The 23,835-nt window shown below is 46.0% G+C and overlaps 1 protein-coding gene and 1 long non-coding RNA gene across 2 annotated transcripts; both read left to right on the forward strand.

Annotated features, from left to right (window-relative positions):
- Positions 1-582: 582 nt before the first annotated feature.
- LOC311117907 (retinoic acid receptor alpha-A-like) lies at positions 583-3,337 on the forward strand (the record flags this gene model as incomplete). Its single annotated transcript, XM_084192806.1, has 5 exons — positions 583-759; positions 969-1,145; positions 1,626-1,830; positions 2,150-2,308; positions 3,132-3,337. Coding segments are annotated over 5 exons (924 nt in total), but the record flags the coding sequence as incomplete, so codon positions are not given.
- Positions 3,338-21,676: 18,339 nt separating this feature from the next.
- LOC311117904 lies at positions 21,677-23,558 on the forward strand. The gene is made up of 3 exons (XR_014611734.1): positions 21,677-22,047; positions 22,236-22,373; positions 22,544-23,558. It is a non-coding gene; the product is annotated as an uncharacterized lncRNA (long non-coding RNA).
- The last annotated feature ends 277 nt before the right edge of the window (positions 23,559-23,835 follow it).

Here is a 23,835-nt window from a genome sequence, read left to right on the forward strand (position 1 = left end):
TCACATAACACACGGCACACATTGTTTTATTCTCCCCTTTCACTCTTTTTCTATATATCACTCGCCCTCTTGATGTTCCTGTCTATTGTTCCTCAGAACAGATTCTGACCTCTCTGTGCATGTCTCTCTCTCTATCTCTCTCTGCGTCTCTGTCTCTGTGCCAGGGTGAGGATGGAAAATGTAGTATATGGTTCCATCTAGTGGTGGACGTAGATATTCCCCCACCACACAATGTCCCAGTTTATCAGCATTTGGGTTTCCAGTAGTGTCTGGTCTCAGGATAGCGCTCATCTTTCTGACTGTCTCTTTGTTGTCTCTGGCATGCAATGTGAGGATTGTGAGGTTGACCTGGAGGCGTTAATGTTCACGCATCCCCAAACATTGCCATTTGAGTCCAAAGGATCTCTCTCTCTCTCTCTCTCTCTCTCTCTCTCTCTCTCTCTCTCTCTCTCTCTCTCTCTCTCTCTCTCTCTCTCTCTCTCTCTCTCTCTCTCTCTCTCTCTCTCTCTCTCTCTCTCTCTCTCTCTCTCTCTCTCTCTCTCTCTCTCTCTCCCTCTCCCTCCCTCCATTTCTTCATCTCCTTCTATCCCTCTCTCAGCGGTGAGGAACGACAGGAACAAGAAGAAGAAGGAGGAGAAGAAGCCAGAGTGTTCGGAGATCTACGTGCTGAGTACCGAGACAGAGCAGATGATCGAACGCGTCCGCAAGGCCCATAAGGAGACGTTTCCCTCGCTCTGTCAGCTGGGCAAATACACCACGGTGAATTATACACACACCCGCATGCACACACACACACACACTGTCAAGTTACACAAACACGCACAGAAACATTACCCTCACTCTGCGAACATGTTTGGGTATACCAAACACTGACAAACATACGCACTCCTTGCGCTCTCAACATATCAACCGATGTATTTGTAGAATCACAGACTAACCTATATGTATCTCCCTCTCTCTTCCTATAGAATAACAGTGCAGAGCACCGCGTGGCTCTAGACGTGAACCTGTGGGATAAGTTCAGTGAGCTGTCCACTAAGTGTATCATCAAGACGGTGGAGTTTGCCAAGCATCTGCCAGGCTTCACCACCCTCACTATCGCTGACCAGATCACCCTGCTCAAGGCTGCCTGTCTGGACATACTGGTGAGAACACACACACACTAGGACATAGACACACACACACACTAGGACATACATACATGTATTATAAACAGTAAAACATCTACAGAAAGTGAACAACAGTATAAAATATATTTGTGCTCCCCCTCCCTTTCCAATCAACTCAGTGGCCTTGTGGTTAGTGTCCGTCCTGAGATTGGAAGGTTGGGAGTTCGATCCCCGGTCCGAGTCCTAAACAAAAAAATGGGACCCAATGCGTCTCTGCTTGGCACTCAGCATTAAGGAGATAGATTGGGGTAAGGCCCTGTGATAGACTAGCATCCTGTCTTGGGGGTTTACTTGTCCATCAAGCTGCCTCACGCTACAGAAACAGGAGATCTGCTTCGATGAGCCATTTCGGCTCGCCCCACCCAAAGCTCATGCAAGACTTACTTACTCTTCCTCCTTTCCCCTCTCCCTCCTTCCCTCCTTCCCTCTCTCTACCTCTCAATCCCTCCATCTCAGATTCTGAGGATATGCACACGGTACACTCCAGACCAGGACACCATGACCTTCTCAGACGGGCTGACCCTGAACAGGACCCAGATGCACAACGCAGGCTTCGGCCCGCTCACAGACCTGGTGTTCGCCTTCGCCCAAACACTCCTCCCTCTGGAGATGGACGACGCAGAGACCGGCCTTCTCAGCGGCATCTGTCTGCTTTGTGGAGGTACTGCACCACTGCTCAGATTCAAATCCAGCATTGCACTCCTATCAGAGCCAGGAGTTGAGATCCCAAGAGGCCAATTGTCATTGTTTTAGAGTACAAGCAAGTCTCAGCTGTGGCATAGGAACTAGTGTGTTTGTCAGCTGTGTGTTTTACTAGTGTGAAAATGGGAGTTTGCCTAATAAATACTTCATGTGAAGCTACTGTTACCATGCTGATGTGTGAATCGTGCCACTGTTGGACGCGCTTTTTGAGCATACAGATTGGGTATTAAGGATGTGTTTTTCATAGTTTTTTTCTCTGTGTGTGTGTGTGTGTGTAGACCGTCAGGATCTGGAGCAGGCAGACAAGGTGGATGTTCTCCAGGAGCCCCTACTGGAGGCTCTGAAGATCTACGTGAGGAAGAGGAGGCCTCATAAACCACACATGTTCCCCAAGATGCTGATGAAGATCACTGACCTCAGGAGCATCAGCGCCAAGGGTGAGAGAGCACGCCTATATACTGCGTTGTTTTTTTTATAGGGTAGCTTTAGTGTAGCTTAAACTTCTTCCAGTGTGAAGTCATTGGTAGCTTGGTAAACTGTACCTTCCCCAACACTGATATTTGGCGCGCATGCTGCCCAAATTGCGGCCTTCCCGACTGTAGACGTACCAGTAACTGCCAAAATAAAGGAAATGCTTGAGTAAATGAGGGATACAAAGTATATGTTATGGTGTGCATGTTCCTGGCAGGGTTTAGGTCCACTTGTAGAATCTATGCCAAAGTGCATTGAAGAGGTTTCTGGCAGCTCGTGGTGGCCCAACACCTTTTTAAGACTCTTTATGTTGGTGTTTCCTTTGTTTTGGCAGTTACCTGTATGTGAAAGGGAAAGGGGGATACCTAGTCAGTTGTACAACTGAATGCATTCAACTGAAATGTGTCTTCCGAATTTAACCCAACCACTCTGCTTGTGACTTAATCGACAGTAAATTTTTTGAAACTATTGATAATCTGTGGCTAAATTATGCCCTCATTGAGAGTTGGCTCCTGTGGTTGTATATTTGTTTTAGTTTTTTGCCGCTTGGGCCCCCTACGGGCTTGGGCCCAGGGACTTCAGCCCCTGTAAACCCCTGCATTAATCCGGCCCTAGTCTCAGTGCAACAATACTGCCATTTATATCTATATCATGTGTCATTTATTTGAAGATGACTATTTAGGGTCTTACATACAACATTTTGCTGTAGTGGCAGAATCTTGTGGAACACATAACATATGACCCTCTCTCTCTGCCTCTCTCTTCTTCTCCCTCCCTCTCCTCTTCCAGGAGTGGAGCGAGTGATCACTCTGAAGATGGAGATCCCAGGCTCCATGCCCCCACTCATCCAGGAGATGCTGGAGAACTCAGAGGGTCTGGAGGGCCAGGGGGCCAGTGGGGGCCGCTCCAGCGGAGGAGGGGCCCCACCAGGCAGCTGCAGCCCCAGCCTGTCCCCCAGCTCAGCCCGCAGCAGCCCGCCTGCACCCTCCCCTTAGACGGGGGTCCACTGCCACCCCCCAGGCAGAGACAGCCAGAAGGCATGACTACAGACGGAGCCAGCAAGCTGACAGACTCCCACACTGTGACAAACCAGGGTTAGGAAAAGAGCCAGACCTGGGCCCAACCAGGACGGACTTTGACACTTTGAGGACACGCAGGCCTCAATGGACAGACAGCCGTCCCCCTATCTCAGCCCCAGTCCGAGCATTAAAACTGGGCCGAACCCGAACCCATACTTGACTGAACAATAGGGGGTCCCATCTCACCTGGATGGCACTATCTCCATCACCCCCAACCCCCCCCCCCCCCCCCCCCACCCTACAAACCACCATAGACATGCCTCAGAACCAGCAGCAGGGATCAGCAGCCGCCACACAAGGAGTTTAATCTGAGATGTTCTGTTTACTCTCCTCAGTGATGACTCTGCTCCTCCTCTCTCTCCCCCTCAAGACGTTGGACAGGAGTTCAGGCTCAGTGCCCGTCAGACTTGGAGTAATGGGGTAGACAAGACGCACGTCTTTCTGCAGGAAACTAGTCAGACAGACTGACAGACAGACAGCTGGACATTGGGCACGAGTCATCCCTAAATGTTGGCAGGGACAGCTAACGGGGGTCTCGGATAGGGGGCCTGTCTCTCCTTCTCCTTTACAACTTTTTTTTTTTTCTTACAAAAGATATATGGAAATATAAATATATATATTGAAAAAGTAATGATTGCAATTTGAATTGTCCTAAGTGGAATGATGCATAAAAGAAGAGTTGCTATCTTTTTTCCTGTTTTTTTCTCACTGTTCTTCGAACATAGATGCATTTGTGATTCCCCCCTAACCCCCACCTCCCCAGACCTAGTGTTTTGTTATCTTGGTTTCACCCAGGAAAATCGGCACACTAAGTAGTCACAGTGGAAATGTGTGTTTTTCTATCAAATCAATAGAGAAGTAGAACAAAAATGATGACACGATTTCAGATGCAATTCACTTGATGCACTAGACCTCTTGCACTGTCACGTTCACAGGTTGGATCAAATTGACACACAAAACACAAATAGGACCAGGTTGGGTTGGCAACTCTGTTTTGTTCCGTTTACAGTATTTTATTTTTCATGGGAGAAAAATAAAATAAAACGTAGTGTTTCTATGATCTAGAGTCAAGTCGTTGTGGAGTAATGAAGATGATCTGTAAGAAAATACCAGCCATTACATAATGTACGTAAGATGTATTCCTTCTTTTTAAAGTACATGAAGTCTAGCCCTTTTGACATTGTCAAAGCCTTTTATGTTTTGCTTTTTGTTCTTGTTTTGGTATCTGAAGTGAAGGCATTGATCACTGATCAACTGTTTAGACCACTTAAGGAAGGGACTGACTTCTAGCAACACCATAGCCGTTGACAACCAGTAAAGAGAGTTGAATTTCTACTTCACCTGAAATAAAAAGGAAAGATTTATGACAATTTAATGACCAACAACTCCGTGATCCCCTTCTCCCCCCTTTCCCAAGGTGGTCCCTCCCTCATTCCATGTCTGGATAGTGTATGTATTGCCCCCCAACAGCACTGCCTCTGTAACGCATTACCTATCTTCACAACACCACTGCCTCTGTACTGTAGTACATTGTCAATATCTATGCCCTCCCACTACCCCCCACCGTCAGTTCCAAACTGTACCACGTTACCATTATGCTCACAACACCACTGCCTATGTAGCACATTGTCAGTAGGATGTATCTATCTATGTCCATGTAAACTCTGTGACACAATATCAGTATGCTCACAACACCACTGCCTTTGTATGTATACATGTTTCCTATCTCTCTTCTACTCCCCCCCCCCCCCCACAACACAACAGCACTGCCTCTGTAAGTCTGTTTCACAGTATCAGCACCTCTCTATTTCTTTATCTATCACAACAACGCAACTGCCTCTGTTTAAACACTATCAGTATTTATCGGTCTGTCATTCCGTACTCTTGTGACACATCCGAGTACCTAGCTATTCCCTAGCCTTGCCCTAGATCAGTTTCTGCTGTCTTGCCAATGCATGACAATGAGAAAGGAGTCAAGACAGCACAAACTGATCTGGGATCAGGCTAGCTATTCCCCCACCTCTAACCACTGTTTACACACACTAGTGTAACCTACCTACCCATCTCCTTTCCCCACAACACCACCGACTCTGCTGTTAAGTAGGAGTGGATCTGTCCTTCACAATGGATCGAACGCTGCTCGTGGCCAACCTCACTGCAGCCAATATCACAACGCACAACTGTTTTTTCCCCGGCACTCTCACTTGTAATGCAATCAGATGCACAACCAGGATTTGGGGATAAAATAAATAACTGTTTTGATTATGTCAGATCATTGGACAAAGAGAATAACATTTAATAAAGAACCCTGTCTGTGTGTTTTTAAATGTTTCTTAACTGGGGGTGGGTCCACCATTAGGCTGAAAAGAAGATTGTGGTGGGACTTTAAGAGCAGTATTTCATTGGGCCTGGGACTATAGCAGGTCACGTTACAAGAACAAATACAAAGTTCAGAAACCCTTTAAGGGTTATACTACAATTTATGTTTGGGGGGGGGGGGGGAGACTTATTTTTAGGTTCCTTATTGGCCCCTCAAAATAGTTTAGACAATACACTGAGTGTACAAACATAAGTAACACCTGCTCTTTCCATGACAGACTGACCAGGTGAATGAAGGTGAAAGTTATGATCCCTTACTGATTGTTAAATCCACTTCAATCTGTGTAGATGAAGGAGGAGACAGGTTAAAGAAGGATTTTTAAGCCTTGAGACAATTATGACATGACTGTGTGTTTGCGCCATTCAGACGGTGAATGACAAAGATTTAAGTGCCTTTGAATGGGGTAAGGTAGTGGGTGCCAGGTGTACCGGTTTGTGTCAAGAACTGCTATGCTGCTGGGTTTTTCATGCTCAGCAGATTCCCGTATGTATCAAGAATGGTCCACCACCCAAAGGACATCCAGCCAACTTCACACAACTGTTGGGAGCATTCATGGGCCAGCATCTCTGTGGAACGCTTTTTACACCTTGTAGGCTCCATGCCCTGAAGAATTGAGGCTGTTCTGAGGGCAAAACACAATATTAGGAAGGTGTTCTTATTGCTTTGTAAGCTCAGTGTGTAGAGTGTACATATATTATTGCAATATTTACCCCAGAGTTTACTGTTTTTAAGTTACAATACGATGGATGAGTAAAACAAAAATTCTGATTAACCAAAATTGAGAGTTAAATTACCATGCTCTGGCAATGCTACCCCCATGGACAAGAGTTCAATGTGTGATCTTCTTGACACTTTCCAGCATTAGCATTACCATGACAGAGAAGAGCGGTACACTGTCACAAAACAGGATGTGGTTAGTCTCTGGTCTGGTAGCTGATTCCACCACAAACCCCATTTGTTGTATTTTTTTAACCAAGAATATAAGACTCATAAAACACGAAGATTGAGCTATATATATGCCCTAACTAGACTTTTGACTGGTACTGTATATATAGCTCAATCGTCGTGTTTTATGCATCTTATATTCTTGGTTTAAAAAATAAAACAAATGGGGTTTGTGGTGTTGAGTTCAGTGTTGTGTGCACATGCAGTTTAGTGGAATCAGCGACCAGACCAGAGACTAGTGGGCTGGGATTTCCTGTTTTGTGACAGTGTACCGCTCTTCTCTGTCATGGTAATGCTAATACCGGAAAGTATCTGGAAGGTCACACATTGACCTCTTGTACATGGAGGTAGCATTGCCAGAGCATCGTAATTTAACTCTCAATTTTGGTTCCTCTGAATTTTTGTTTTGTTCATCCATTGTTTTGTAACTTAAAAGCAGTTAAATCTGGGGTAAATATTGCAATCATTTACTGCCAAGTGTTGGTGAGAATACTAGCTGATATTGGAGGACATTACAAGGATAAAGATGGTGACAATTCTACTCTTTATGGCATTAGGTGAGTCTTTGTGTATTACAGTGACTAAGTTGTCATAAAGGAAGGTCTTTCAAGTGCCTTACATGAACAACAATCGATTATATATATATAGACAGGTATCTGTTGTCTCTGTGCCTTCTGCTTTTTACAAGTACAGTATGATATTGTCTCTGTCTAGCCTACCCTTTTTTCAATAGGCTATTATTTATATATTGGATACATTAATGTCTGCAATGCAATTTTAACTGGCTAATTTGTGCATTTTGGTCTCCATGAACATCGCTCACGAGCGACTTGTTAGACAGTCACATAATCAAACTGACCTATAACAAAGGACTCATTTCCAGTTCTCATGTCTACTTTCTAGTCTCACAACTGTGACTTCAAGGTTAAAAGTTGATGTGCTTTGTGTACATATCCCGGAAAAGTTGAGCAATTTTGCAATTATTAACTGTGATAGAAAATGTAGCAAAACAGGATCTTGAAACTGCGGAGAGGATAACACCTGATTAATTCTCTAGTGATATTGCCGTTTACATATTTATTCATGGTCTAGAATCCTCTTTCAAGTCATGCGAGAAAAAAATGTCATTTTATTTGGAATGGCAAACCAGATAAAGTTAAAACGGGCATATTTATCTAACTAACATGATTTTGGAGGGTTTAAACCAGCATTGGGGTCATATTCAGTTATTGAATTCACTCATGAAGTGGAGAATTTACATTGTTTAAATTTTGAATTGAATTGGATCTTCAAATGTTGGAATTGAAATTGAACTGTTTGGAATGTTTTGAATTGCAATTAAATTAGAATTCAATATTTGTACATCTCCCTGTTAATGGAATGCATTTGGAAAGTATTCAGACCCCTTCCATTTTTCCACATTTTGTTACATTACAGCCTTATTCTAAAATTGATTAAATAAATAAAAATCCTCATTAATTGACACAAATCTATTAAAACAAAAAAATAGATACCTTATTTACATAAGTATTCAGACCCTTTGCTATGAGACTCGAAATTGAGATCAGGTGCATCCTGTTTCCATTGATCATCTTTGAGATGTTTCTACAACTTGATTGGAGTCCACCTGTGGTAAATTCAATTGATTTGACATGATTTGGAAAGGCACATGCCTGTCTATATAAGGTTCCACAGTTGACAGTGCATGTCAGAGCAAAAACCAAGCCATGAGGTCGAAGGAATTGCTGTAGAGCTCAGAGACAGGATTGTTGTGAAGGCTGATCTGGGGAAGGATACCAAAAAATGACTGCAGTATGGAAGGTCCCCAAGAACACAGTGGCCTCCGTCATTCTTAAGTGGATGAAGTTTGGAACCACCAAGACTCTTCCTAGACCTGGCGGCCCGGCCAAACTGAGCAATCAGGGGAGAAGGGCCTTGGTCAGGGAGGTGACCAAGAACCCGATGGTCACTCGGACAGAGCTCCAGTTTGTCTGTGGAGATGGTTGTCCTTCTGGAAGGTTCTCCCATCTCTGCAGCACTCCACCAATCAGGCCTTTATGGTTGAGTGGCCAGACGGTAGCTAATCTTCAGTAAAAGGCACATGACAGCCCGCTTGGAGTTTGCCAAAAAGGCACCTAAAGGGCTCCCAGACCATGAGAAACAAGATTCTCTGGTCTGATGAAACCAATATTTAACTCTTTGGCCTGAATGCCAATCGTCACGTCTGGAAGAAACTTGGCACCCTCCCTACGGTGAAGCATGGTGGTGGCAGCATCATGCTGTGTGGATGTTTTTCAGCTGCAGGGACTGGGGAGACTAGTCAGGATCGAGGGAAAGATGAACGGAGCAAAGTACAGAGATATCCTTGATGAAAACCTGCTCCAGAGCGCTCGACCTCAGAATGGGGTGAAGATTTACCTTCCAACACGACAAGGACCCTAAGTACACAGCCAAGACAACACAGGAGTTGCTTTGGGACAAGTCTCTGAACGTCCTTGAGTGGCCCAAACAGAGCCCGGACTTTAACCATATCGAACATCTCTGGAGAGACCTCAAAATAGCTGTGCAGCGATGCTGTCCAACCAACCTGACAGAGCTTGAGAGGATCTGCAGAGAAGAATGGGAGAAACTCCCCAAATACAGGTGTACCAAGCTTGTTGCGTCATACCCAAGAAGACTTGAGGCTGTAATCGCTGCCAAAGGTGCTGAGTAAAGGGTCTGAATTCTAACGTAAATGTGATATTTCCATTGGCAAACATTTCTAAAAACTTGTTTTTGCTTTGTCATAATGGGGTATTGTGTGTAGATTGATGAGGGGAAATACTATTCAATCCATTTTAGAATAAGGCTGTAATGTAACAAAATGTGAAAAAAGTCAAGAGGTCTGAAAACTTTCCAAATGCACTGTAGGGCTCTATTTAACAAACCTAACCCAATAGTAAATCTAAGTGCAGGTGGTAGCGCTATATGTTCAGGGCTGTGTCAGACATATTTGTGCTATTTTCATTTATCGCACACTTGCTGGCTTTGGTGCGAAAGGGCTGGGTTCTGATACATAAACAAGTTGTGTGTGATGAGTGTGATGGAAGGAGTCAGGCGCAGGAGGGTAATCACTGAATACAGAGTTTATTCCTTCGTTACACAAAATACGCTTGAATAGCGACAAACGAAACAGGGACAGGGGAAATTATCTACTCTGGCAATACACTGTAACGGTATCTCCATACAATACATAGGCACAGGGGAAATATCTACCCTGGCAACAAAATGGTACGAGTAGCTCCACCGAGCTACACTACTCTCACATTCAAACAATCACCCACAAGGACAAGGGGGCAGAGGGAACACTTATACACGGACTAATGAGGGGATTAGAACCAGGTGTGTGTGATTGACAAGACAAGACAAATGTGATGATGATAATTGGGGCGGCAGTGGTTAGTAAGCCGGTGACGACGAACTCCGAAGTTTGCCCGAACAATGGAGGTGAGGCAGCCTCGGCGGAAGCCGTGACAGTACCCCCCCCCCCCCCCAGCAGCTGGGGACGGCCAGGAGTACGCGGAGCAGGATGGCGACGGTGGAAATCCCGCAACAGGGAGGGATCGAGGATATCCCTCACCGGGACCCAGCACCGTTCCTCCGGACCATACCCCTCCGACTCCACGAGGTACTGAAGGCCCCCCACCTGACGCCTCGAATCCAGGATGGAATGGACAGAGTACGCTGGGGCCCCCTCGATGTCCAGAGGTGGAGGAACCTCCCACACCTCAGACTCCTGGAGCGGACCAACCACCACTGGCCTGAGGAGAGACACATGAAACGAGGGGTTAATACGGTAATCAGGGGGAAGTAATAACCTATACGTGACCTCATTGATTCTCCTCAGGACTTTGAACGGCCCCACAAACCGCGGGCTCAGCTTCCTGCAGGGCAGGCGGAGGGACAGATTCCGGGTCGAGAGCCAGACCCGATCCCACGGTACGAAGACCGGGGCCTCACTGCGGTGACGGTCAGCTTTGGCCTTCTGACAACGCACAGCGTGCTGGAGGTGAACGTGGGCAGCGTCCCACATCTCCTCCGCAAGCCGAAACCAGTCATCCACCGCAGGAGCCTCGGTCTGGCTCTGGTGCCACGGTGCCAGAACCGGTTGGTAACCTAAAACACATTGGAATGGTGTTAGGTTAGTAGAGGAGTGGCGGAGAGAGTTATGGGCATATTCTGCCCATGGCAAGAATACCGACCACTCCCCTGGCCGGTCCTGGTAGTGGGACCGCAGGAACCTACCCACATCCTGATTTACCCGTTCCACCTGCCCATTTGACTCGGGGTGGAACCCAGAGGTCAGGCTGACCGAGACCCCCAGACGTTCCATGAACGCCTTCCAAACCTTGGACGTGAACTAGGGATCTTGGTCGGACAGTATATCCTCAGGCACCCCGTAGTGCCGGAAGACGTGAGTAAACAGGGCCTCCGCAGTCTGCAGGGCCGTGGGGAGACCGGGAAGAGGAAGGAGGTGGCAGGACTTGGAAAAGCGGTCCATAATGACCAGGATGGTGGTGTTACCTTGGGAGAGGGGAAGATCAGTCAAAAAATCAATACTAAGGTGAGACCATGGTCGTTGTGGAACTGGTAAAGATTGTAACTTACCTGCTGGGAGGTGCTTAGGTGCCTTACTCTGGGCGCACACCGAGCAGGAGGAGACGTACACCCTCACGTCCTTAGCCAAGGTAGGCCACCAGTACTTTCCGATCAAGCAGCGCACTGTATGACCGAAACCTGGGTGACCAGTGTGCCCAGAAGATCAGACAATCACGGATAAGAGCAGGCACGTACCGCAGCCCAGCTGGACACTGAGGTGGAGATGGATCTGTGCGTAATGCCTGCTCTATATCCGCGTCCATCGCCCATACTACCGGCGCCACAATGCAGGAGGCCGGGAGTATGGGGGTGTTGTCTCTGGGCCTCTCCTCTGTGTTATACAGCCGGGACAGTGCCTCTGCCTCCAAGTTCTTCGTACCCGGAATGTATGACAGTGTAAAATCAAACCGGGTGAAGAATAGGGCCCACCTGGCCTGGCGAGGTTTCAGCCTCCTCGCTGCCCGGATGTACTCCAGGTTACGGTGGTCCGTCCAGACGAGGAAAGGGTGTTTCGCCCCTTCGAGCCAATGCCTCCACACGGTCAAAGCTCGGACAACAGCCAACAGCTCCCGATCACCAACGTCGTAGTTCTGCTCCGCCGGGCTGAGCTTCTTAGAGAAGAAGGCACAGGGGCGGAGCTTGGGTGGCGTGCCCGAGCGTTGGGACAGGACAGCGCCTATCCCTACCTCGGACGCATCCACCTCCACTACGAATGGTAGTGATGGATCGGGGTGGGCCAGTACCGGGGCTGAGGTGAACAGACCCCGCAGTCTCCTGATTGCCAGGTCAACCTCAGCAGACCAGCGGAGCCGGGACGGCCCACCCTTCAACAGGGATGTAATGGGAGCTGCGACCTTGCCAAAGCCCCGGATAAACCTCCGATAGTAGTTGGCAAAGCCAAGGAAGTGCTGCACCTCCTTAACCATGGTTGGAGTCGGCCAATTACCCACGGCTGAAATGTGATCTCCCTCCATTTCCACACCTGAGGTTGTAATGCGGTATCCGAGGAAGGAGACGGACTGTTGGAAAAGCATACACTTCTCTACCTTGGCATAAAGGTAATTTTCCAACAGTCGGGCCAGCACTTTGTGAACCAGGGACACATGCTCGGCGCGCGTAGTGGAATACACCAGGATGTCATCGATGTAGACCACCACACCGCGACCAAGCATGTCCCGAAACACCTCATTCACAAAGGACTGGAAGACAGATGGAGCATTCATCAAACCGTAGGGCATCACCATGTATTCATAATGCCCCGTGGTTGTGCTGAATGCTGTCTTCCACTCATCCCCCTCCCAAACACGCACCAGGTTGTATGCACTCCTGAGATCTAGCTTAGTGAAGAAGCGTGCCCCATGCATTGACTCAATCACTCAAGGAATGAGGGGGAGAGGATAACTAAATCTAATCGTCTCCTTGTTCAGTGATCGATAATCAATGCACAGGCGCAGACCGCCGTCTTTCTTCTTCACAAAGCAGAAACTCGAGTAGGCTGGTGAAGTGGAGGGATGTATATACCCCTGGCCCAGGGACTCGGTGACGTATGTTTCCATAGCCTCTGTTTCAACCTGCGACAGGGGAAACACATGACTCCTGGGAGGTACAGCGTCTACCCAAAGGTTTATCGTGCAATCCCCCGCCCGATGAGGTGGTAATTTAGTCGCACGCGTCTTGGAAAACGCATGCGCCAAATCAAGGTATTCGGGGGGAATGCGCACGGTGGAGGTACCGTCTGGACTTTCTACCGTGGTTGCACCAACGGAAACACCTAGACACCTACCCTGACACTCTCCCGACCACCCCGTGAGAGCCCTCTGCGGCCATGAGAAGGTGGGGTTGTGGAGTGCTAAGCAAGGGATACCTAACACCACAGGGAAAGCAGGAGACTCAATTATCGAAAAAATTACCTTCTCATAATGTGTCTCCTGGGTGATCATGGTGACTGGTATAGTGACTTCCGTAACAAACCGGGACCCTAACGGTCGACTATCAAGTGCTCGGATGGGGAGTGGAATGGATAGGGGAATCAATGGAATGCCTTGACGGCGTGCAAATGCTCTGTCCATAAAGTTCCCAGCTGCGCCTGAATCGACTAGCGTCTTACACTGGGGAACTACCATGTGATCGGGAAAGTGGATAGGTAGGGTACAGTGTGCAACAGAGGGCTCTGAACAAGTGTGGGTTACTGTCCCTTTGTGCCACCAGAGTAGCACTGTTGCGAACTTCCTCCACTCTCTCGGACGGCGGCTCCACCCAGCTCCATCAGCTCGGGATCCGAGTCATCCGGGGTGGAAACGGGCAGACCCCTACCAGAAAGTCATCTGGCTGCCAGCAGGTTGTCCAAACGAATGGCCATGCCCACCAGTTTCGTAAAGGACAACATGGTGTCCCGGTAGGCTAGCTTCCGTCGGACGTCCTCCCGCAGATGGCACCGGAAATGGTAGATCAGGGCCCGTTCGTTCCACCCGGACCCCGCTGCCAGAGTCCGAAAATCCAACGCGAAGTCCTGCGCGGTCCTCGTCCCCTGCCTCAGGTGGACCAGCCGCTCGCCTGCCTCTCGACCCTCGATCACCTGATCGAAGAGCGCCCGAAAAAGGCGAGCGAACTCCCGGTAGTCCTCCAATGCGGCTCCTCCCTCGTTCCACACTGCATTGGCCCACTCCAGGGCTTTCCCACAGAGGCAGGAAACAAGGACTGACACCTTCTCCCGCTCCGATGGCGCCAGCCTGATGCTGGAGAAGTAAAGCTCCAGTTGGAGGAGGAATCCTTGGCAGAGCGCCGCTGTCCCATCAAACGCCCGTGGTCGGGATATCTGGATCCCTCCGGGTGCTGGGGTGTAGGTGGCTGGATCCGGTTGGCCAGCTGGTCTCGACAGATCGGGTCCTCTCCTCTCCAAGCATTGGACGACCTGAACAACCCGATCCATCGCTTCCCCCAAGCTGGCCAGCATCGTGGAATGCTCCTGGACTCGTGCCATGACTCCAGGCATGCGCTCTTCTCCCGCTGACTCCATAGTGGGTGGGTGATTCTGTGATAAGTATGATGGAAGGAGTCAGGAGCAGGAGGGTAATCACCGAATACAGAGTTTATTCCTTAGTTACACAAAATACGCTGGAATAGCGACAAACGAAACAGGCACAGGGGAAACTATCTACCCTGGTAATACACTGTAACGGTATCTCCATACAATACATAGGCACAGGGGAAATATCTACCCTGGCAACAAAATGGTATGAGTAGCTCCACCGAGCTACACTACTTTCACATTCAAACGATCACCCACAAGGACAAGGGGGCAGAGGGAACACTTATACACAGACTAATGAGGGGATTAGAACCAGGTGTGTGTGATTGACAAGACAAGACAAATGTGATGATGATAATTGGGGCGGCAGTGGTTAGTAAGCCAGTGACGACGAACGCCGAAGCCTGCCCGAATAAGGAGGGGAGGCAGCCTCGGCGGAAGTCGTGACATTGTGGGTGTGTCGAGGCTAGGCGCCTCACTGGCCAATCAGAACGTGCTCCATGGCAAAATATGTGGTTGCTTGAAAGTTCAGTATTTACGGTCTTTTATGAATTGCCTTGGAGTCAACTCCAATTCCAATGTTAGTCCGTTATAGTTTGTTAAATGGCTTACAGAAACGAAATAACAAAATGTAGGTAACAACACATCTGCCACGCTGATCCTCAACACGGCGGCCCCTCAGGGGTGCGTGCTCTGTCCCCTCCTGTATTCCCTGTTCACCCATGACTGCAAGGCCAGGCACGACTCCAACTTAAAATCATTACGTTTGCCGACGACACAACAGTGGAAGGCCTGATTACCGACAACGATGAGACAGCCTATAGGGAGGAGGTCAGAGACCTGGTCGTGTGGTGCCAGGATAACAACCTCTCCCTCAACGTGATCAAGACATCAAGACAAAGTATGTTGTGGCTTCTTGATTGTTCAGGCCGCATGGATGAGAACAAAGGAAGAAGGTGTGTCCTTTCTGGTTGAGTTGGGTGATTCCTCCTTTGTCAGGAGTTGGTGTCCTTATGCTTGTTGCTCTTCTCTGTTGGCTCCTTGCTTGAGTTGCAGAGGCTGTGCTCTAATAGTCATCTCCTTCTTTACTTGAAGAAGGAAACCTTAAATGTACCATTGAGGCTACAATAGCTCTTTAATGACTAAGTCTCCTTCTGAGACTGTTTAGTGCATGGGCTCTTCCGTCCCAATGTATGTACTGGATTACAGATGCTATTCCCTAAAAGGTACTTTCCCTAACTTATCAGTTCACCAGTTCTTGCCATTAAAGGCGAAGGTCCAGGACCTGTGGTCGGCCTACTGAGGATGGAGGTTCTTCTCCCTCCTCGAGAAAGGTCCAGTTTGAGAGGTCCAGCTTGAGAGGTCCAGCAGGATAAGCGGCTAACAGCTAAGAGAGTGAGGGGGAGACAGCAGAGTCCTTTTGTAGTCCTGTGAGGTCACATGGTATCAGACCTAGGAGTGAAGGGCCACTTTTATAAATCTTTGTCTTGGAGAGAGAGAAAAGGTCAACCAGTGAAAAACAAACACCATTGTAAATACAACCCATATTTATGTTGATTTATTTTCACTTTTGTACTTTAACTACTTGCACATCGTTACAACACTGTATATAGACATAATATGACATTTGGAAATGTCTTTATTCTTTTGGAACTTTTGTGAGTGTAATATTTACTGTTAATTTTTTCTTGTTTATTTCACTTTTGTTTATTATCTATTTCACTGGCTTTGGCAATGTAAACATATGTTTCCCATGTCAATAAAGCCACTTAAATTGAAATTGAATTGAATGGAAATTGAAGGAGCTTGGAGGAACTCAGTGGTCCATAACAGTTCAGCATTATGGACAGACAGTAATAGGATGTTCAACAAATCAAATCAAATGTTATTTGTCACATGCGCCGAATACAACAGGTGTAGATCTTACCGTGAAATGCTTACTTACAAGCCCTTAACCAACAATGCAGTTTTAAGAAAATAGAGTTAAGAAATGATTTACAAAATTAACTAAAGTAAAGGGGGGTACCATTAAAGTGACACGTCGCTACATGTATAGAGAATTTGTATGTTTTCCAACAAGTCCTCCAACTAGGGGAAAGGGGCAAAAAATTAAGCTTCCCCAACACTGCTGACATTTGATATATAGGAAATAACATAAGTCAACATTAAGTGGAAAAACAATTTCACAAAATAAAGTGATGAGAGTCATTAATAACATTTTGCAGAAAGCAGGACTAGCCGATTTTAAACAAAGGAAGGGTGCTATAATGTGTGAAACTGATAAAAAAATAAGTATGTTTCATCTGTATACTAAACAGTTGGTCTGTGAGAATCTGGCTAATATTAACCACAACAAGTGACATACTGTGCATCTCTCACAGGGCAGTTTCACAAAGGAAATCCTTGAGCTCGAGATAGACCTAACTATCCAGCTTTACAAATGGTGTAAATAGCACAAAAGCATATGCAAATACTGGTTGCTTGCTTGGTTTACATTTAAAGTTGTTTATAAATGTGTCAATAACTATCTACAGTGGGGGGAAAAAGTATTTAGTCAGCCACCAATTGTGCAAGTTCTCCCACTTAAAAAGATGAGAGAGGCCTGTAATTTTCATCATAGGTACACGTCAACTATGACAGACAAATTGAGAATGTTTTTCTCCAGAAAATCACATTGTAGGATTTTAAATGAATTTATTTGCAAATCATGGTGGAAAATAAGTATTTGGTCACCTACAAACAAGTAAGATTTCTGGCTCTCACAGACCTGTAACTTCTTCTTTAAGAGGCTCCTCTGTCCTCCACTCGTTACCTGTATTAATGGCACCTGTTTGAACTTGTTATCAGTATAAAAGACACCTGTCCACAACCTCAAACAGTCACACACCAAACTCCACTATGGCCAAGACCAAAGAGCTGTCAAAGGACACCAGAAACAAAATTGTAGACCTGCACCAGGCTGGGAAGACTGAATCTGCAATAGGTAAGCAGCTTGGTTTGAAGAAATCAACTGTGGGAGCAATTATTAGGAAATGGAAGACATACAAGACCACTGATAATCTTCCTCGATCTGGGGCTCCACGCAAGATCTCACCCCGTGGGGTCAAAATGATCACAAGAACGGTGAGCAAAAATCCCAGAACCACACTGGGGGACCTAGTGAATGACCTGCAGAGAGCTGGGACCAAAGTAACAAAGCCTACCATCAGTAACACACTACGCCGCCAGGGACTCAAATCCTGCAGTGCCAGACGTGTCCCCCTGCTTAAGCCAGTACATGTCCAGGCCCGTCTGAAGTTTGCTAGAGTGCATTTGGATGATCCAGAAGAGGATTGGGAGAATGTCATATGGTCAGATGAAACCAAAATAGAACTTTTTGGTAAAAACTCAACTCGTCGTGTTTGGAGGACAAAGAATGCTGAGTAGCATCCAAAGACCACCATACCTACTGTGAAGCATGGGGGTGGAAACATCATTCTTTGGGGCTGTTTTTCTGCAAAGGGACCAGGACGACTGATCCGTGTAAAGGAAAGAATGAATGGGGCCATGTATCGTGAGATTTTGAGTGAAAACCTCCTTCCATCAGCAAGGGCATTAAAAATGAAACGTGGCTGGGTCTTTCAGCATGACAATGATCCCAAACACACCGCCCGGGCAACGAAGGAGTGGCTTCGTAAGAAGCATTTCAAGGTCCTGGAGTGGCCTAGCCAGTCTCCAGATCTCAACCCCATAGAAAATCTTTGGAGGGAGTTGAAAGTCTGTGTTGCCCAGCGACAGCCCCAAAACATCACTGCTCTAGAGGAGATCTGCATGGAGGAATGGGCCAAAATACCAGCAACAGTGTGTGAAAACCTTGTGAAGACTTACAGAAAACGTTTGACCTGTGTCATTGCCAACAAAGGGTATATAACAAAGTATTGAGAAACTTTTGTTATTGACCAAATACTTATTTTCCACCATAATTTGCAAATAAATTCATTAAAAATCCTACAATGTGATTTTCTGGATTTATTTTCCTCATTTTGTCTGTAATAGTTGACGTGTACCTATGATGAAAATTACAGGCCTCTCTCATCTTTTTAAGTGGGAGAACTTGCTCAATTGGTGGCTGACTAAATACTTTTTTCCCCCACTGTATATATAGCTTACTAACATTTACAAATGTAACAATAACAATTCATAAATGGTGAGCAAACATATATTTAAAAAAAAAATCTGATTTTTTTACTGGACATTATTATAAGGCGTTATCCATTTAGAAATGGCAACCTCAGCAAATGTGTGTTTAATTGTATTGTTTTGGTTGTCTGTGTTTCTCCCAAACAGCTCATCAAATTGTGTTATCTACATTGGCAGGTAAGTGTTCATTTACGTCTCAAAAAAGTTTTAAAATACTTTAAAAATGCTGTTAAAGGCCTCCTGAGTGGCGCAGCGGTCTAAGGCACTGCATCATAGTGCTAGAGGCGTCAGTACAGACCCCTGTTCTATCCCGGGCTGTATCGCAACCGGCCGTGATCGGGAGTCCCATAGGGCGGCGCACAGTTGTCCCAGCGACGTCCGGGTTAGGTTAGGGTTTGGCTGGGGGGGCTTTACTCCAGAGCGACTTACAGTTAGTGAGTGCATACATTTTCCAATGGTATTTCCTCCAACACATTGGTGCGGCTGGCTTCCGGGTTAAGCGAGCGTGTGTTAAGAAGCACGGCTTGGCGGGTCATCTATCGGGGGATGCATGACTCGGCCTTTGCCTCCCGAGCCGGTCGGGGAGTTGCAGCGATGAGACAAGATTGAAATTGGGGAGAAAAAGGGGAACAAAAAAAAAATGCTGTTAAAGTCCAAAAAGGTTAAGTAACACGTTTGTAACAACTTTTAATAGAACAGCTTTGACAATACTGGCTGTTTTTAATTGCTCATTAATCATTATTAATCATTTTCCCAATCATCTCATTTCCTCTTTGTGAGCTGGTGAAGAGATCAGGCTGGTCAATGGCACTAGTCTCTGCTCGGGGACAGTAGAGATTCTTTACAAGGGCCAGTGGGGAAGAGTGTGTGGTCAGAAGTGGGACGTAAACAATGCCAATGTGGTGTGTGGCCAGCTGGGCTGTGGAAGGACTGTGAGTTTCCAAGGTACTGCCCACGTAGGTCAGGGTAGTGGTGGCAGACCTACTTGGCTGGATGATGTTGGGTGTAACGGCAGTGAGAGCTCCCTCACAGAATGCTCACATGGAGGATTGAAACACCATGACTGTTTACAGTCTCAAGACGCCAGAGTTGTCTGCTCAGGTAAAAGTCCCTGGGTTGCTATTGTGGTTGATAAAAGTCAAATTACAGTTCATTATGCTTGTGTCAACTTGCCATTGATTTAGTTGAATGTGCTACTGAAATGCATTTATTTTCTCCTTAATTTTCTCCTTTTCTAATTTTCTTTCATTCCTAGTTAAACCTAACGTCAGACTGGTCAATGGGAGTGACCACTGCTCTGGGAGGGTGGAGGTCTATCAAATTGGTCACTGGCGATCCGTGTGTGATGACGTGTGGGACTTGAATGACACTGCTGTGGTGTGTAGACAGCTGGGCTGTGGGAGAGCTGATAGTGCCACAGAGAGGGCCTACTTTGGTCAGGGCAGTGGGTCCATCTGGCAGGATGATGTTGGCTGCTCTGGCAGTGAGTGCTCCATCACACAGTGCCCACACACAGGAGGAGGAACACATGACTGTAATCATGGTAACGACGCAGGTGTTATTTGTTCAGGTAAGGGAGTCTCTTTGCCTTGTCTAGACTAGAGTTTTATCAGGGTTTGGTTTGAATGGTTTGAATTGTGCAAAAAGGTCTCATCATAGAGAAAATCCTAAAAAGCATATTACTGCAGTATTATTGCCTGCTCTGCCACCTAGTGGAGAGTTGACTGTTGCAGAAATAACCTTAACCCAAGCCAGACTTGGTGATATGTGACCAGATGGGGGCAGCCTAGAACAGAGCATGTGGCTAATACAGTATGAAGACCAGCAGATAGGTTGTGATTACTGTTGCCTCACTAAACTACCTGTATTTGACCAACAGGTGTTGTCTTGCAGAAGCCTTCACTCTCCACAGACCCGGCCTATTCTGCCTTCTTGCATGGAGAGGAGGTCCATCTCACCTGCACTCTTCCATCCTGTATCCTCTGTAATGCTGTGGAATTCCTCTTCTATCTGAATAGAGACTCCATCATGTCCGTGACCGTTGGATCCTCACAGCCCAGGGCTACTTTAACAAAGTTTAAGATGGATGCTTCACACCAGGGCAGTTACCGCTGTCTCTACAGAACCCTCTCCAACGGCCAAGTCATCAGCTCCCCTTACAGCAACGTTACTAAAGGTGAGGTGGTAGTTGGGAAACAAGTGTTGCATAATCTACAGTGAGCTCCAAAAGTATTGGGAGAGTGACAAATGTTTTGTTTTGGCTCTGTACTACAGCACTTTAGATTTGAAAAGATACAATGACTGAGGTCAAAGTGCAGACTGTCAGCTTTAATTTGAGGGTATGTTCCTATATAGTGGGCAAACCGTTTAGAAATTAAATACCAAAAGTATTGGGACAAATTCACTTCTACAGTATGTTTATTAAAGTAGTCAAAAGTTTAGTAATTGGTCCCATATTCATAGCACGCAATGACTACATCAAACTTGTGACTCTACACATTTGTTGGATGCATTTGCTGTTTGCTTTGGTTGTGTTTCAGATTATTTTGTGGGGTATGATATTTTTGCGTCTAACTTTCTCACTCATCATTATTCACAATTTATTCAGGACTATCCGTAATCATGGTAGCACATTAATATAGAAATGTTTAGAAACATACTATATTCTTATTTACAATAAAAGTACATCCAAATTGACACAATACATTATTTACCATTCATTTCTATTGGGCACAAAATCATCTGAAACACAACCAAAGCAAATGCATCCAACAAATGTCTAGAGTCACAAGTTTGATGTAGTCATTGCGTGCTATGAATATAATAATAATAATAATAATAATATGCCATTTAGCAGACGCTTTTATCCAAAGCGACTTACAGTCATGCGTGCATACATTTTTTGTGTATGGGTGGTCCCGGGGATCGAACCCACTACCTTGGCGTTACAAGCGCCGTGCTCTACCAGCTGAGCTACAGAGGACCAAATACTAAACTCACTGTATTTCTTTATGATTCAGAGCCTTGATAGAGACAAGAGACTGACTACCTTGTCCATCGCACACACATTTCTCAGTTAGAAGGTATGAATATGGAATTACATTACTGTCAAATTGCTGTTTACTTTCTTTCCAGTGGTCCTGCTACAGCCCAACATCTCTCTCAGTCCTCCAAATGGAGGGATGTTTTGGGAACCTCAGGGGCCAGAGGTGATCAGGGGCCACAGCTTCTCCATCACCTGCTCCATTCAGCCACAGTATCCTGGAGGCCTCTTCTATCTGAACTTCTCTGGATCCAACAGAACTGAGACTACGCCAGCAGTCAACCACTCTGCCTCTTTCCACTTCCCTGTTGCAGAGTATAAAGACCAGGGGAAATACAGCTGCAGCTATGGAGTCAACGTCTCCACCCGGTTATTCAGGTCGGCTAATAGTGAACTAGCTGTCACCATTAGAGGTAAAATAACACATGCTTAAAAAAAAAAGTATTTAAAATAGCTTTTACGTGAGAGAAAAGTCATAGTATTGTAACATGACTTATCATCCTTCATATCACATTTTTGTTTGTTTTTATATTCTATTAATTTGCCATTTACAAGTCTTGATCTGTAGGTCTAAACCTTGAAATACCTACATTTTCTTCAGCATTCATGGTCCCCATCATTGTTTCTGGAGGGACTGGTGGGGTAGCACTGCTGTTTCTGCTTCTGCTTGTCATCTGTCTAGTCATCTTGAGGACAAGGAGGAGCAGAAAGCCATCTACAGAGACTGGCCAGAGAGAATGTAAGTGATATCACAATTATGTAAACTCAAAGGCTGAATCTGAACTTGATTTAGGCCTTGAGCTTGAAAAGTTAAGTTAAGCAGCATCTCAAAATACTTTTGTTGTAAATCTTTTCTATTCCCAGGAGTTTGCTGTTGGAAATATTAATGAGCAAATTGTTATACAACAGGTATTGACAACAGAGGGGAGGACCACGAAGAGGAAGAGGAAGAGGAAGAGGACTATGTGAATTTAGAAAACGACTGTTACGAGGGAGGTCTGGAAAGAGTGACGGGTGAAAAGAAGAATGGGAAGGAAAAAGGGCACAGCTATGGGAAATCAGAGGATGTCTATGACAACGAGCATGGAAACATTCAAAGAAAGAGTGTTTGTGGGGGGTCTCATGAGAAAATGAACAGTGAACACGATGAAGAAGATTACGTTAATATCTCCGCTCAGGACAATTCTGTAACACAGGCAGGGGCGTCAGTTGGGTATAGCTCAAGACCAGAAATGTAAAAGAAGGCTACAAAAAAAGTAGACTAAAATCATTCCAATCCCGAGTAAAATGCAACGGCTATTTAGCGAATTGATTTGCTGGCTTTAGGACCATGTAGAAATTTGCTCGTAGAGAAGCTGCCAGCCTGTGTTAATTTCTCTCAGCACTGAGCAGAGACATTGCAAGACAGTTTGCTTGAGGTCATATATTTAGGCAGTGCGCCGATTGCTTTGAATTTGATGTGGCATTTGAACTTGGCCCCCTTGTAAGCCTTGCAGCCAGCTGTTTAATGCACCGGCAACTTATACATTGATGTCAGCATAGGCAGCGCATCCAAAAGGCTAGGGGAAGATTAGCTTCCCCTAAAGTCAATTGAATGAAATTTGCCAAAATAAGCTATATAATTACTTCTGCCTCATACAGAAATATATAACATCATTACAAATACTACACCACAGAGTATGATTTGACCACAGCGGTCATTAGCTTATTTGAAAAATGAGCTGTTGATTGTTTTAAGTGCTCAATTTGGGCAGCGCGCGTTAAATAGCCTACCAAATAGCTGATTGTTGAGTTGCATCAGTCACTGAAAAGCAATTTATAACATTTTTGACATGCGTTTTTCTGGATTTTTTTGTTGTTGTTCTGTCTCTCACTGTTCAAATAAACCTACCATTAAAATTATAGACTGATCATGTCTTTGTCAGTGGGCAAACATACAAAATCAGCAGGGGATCAAATACTTTTTTCCCTCACTGTAGCTACGTTCACATTGTTGAAGGATTATCTTCTCCGGCTAGCATGTGCTAACTAGCTAGGCTATTAGCCCAAGTGGCGAATGCTACCTACGTTTCACTTTGTTCTCGGATTAGCTGTTTTGTGGAGTCATGGAGCCTGCTACCCCTGCCCAAGGGGAACCAAGGACAAGGCTAGCTTTACAAACCGTAGCCCACGTGCTGGTTGCTAGCTACCTAACGCCTTCA

The sequence above is a fragment of the Coregonus lavaretus genome, assembly GCF_964263955.1.
Source record: "Coregonus lavaretus genome assembly, contig: HAP1_SCAFFOLD_1505, whole genome shotgun sequence".
Lineage (NCBI taxonomy): Eukaryota > Metazoa > Chordata > Actinopteri > Salmoniformes > Salmonidae > Coregonus > Coregonus lavaretus.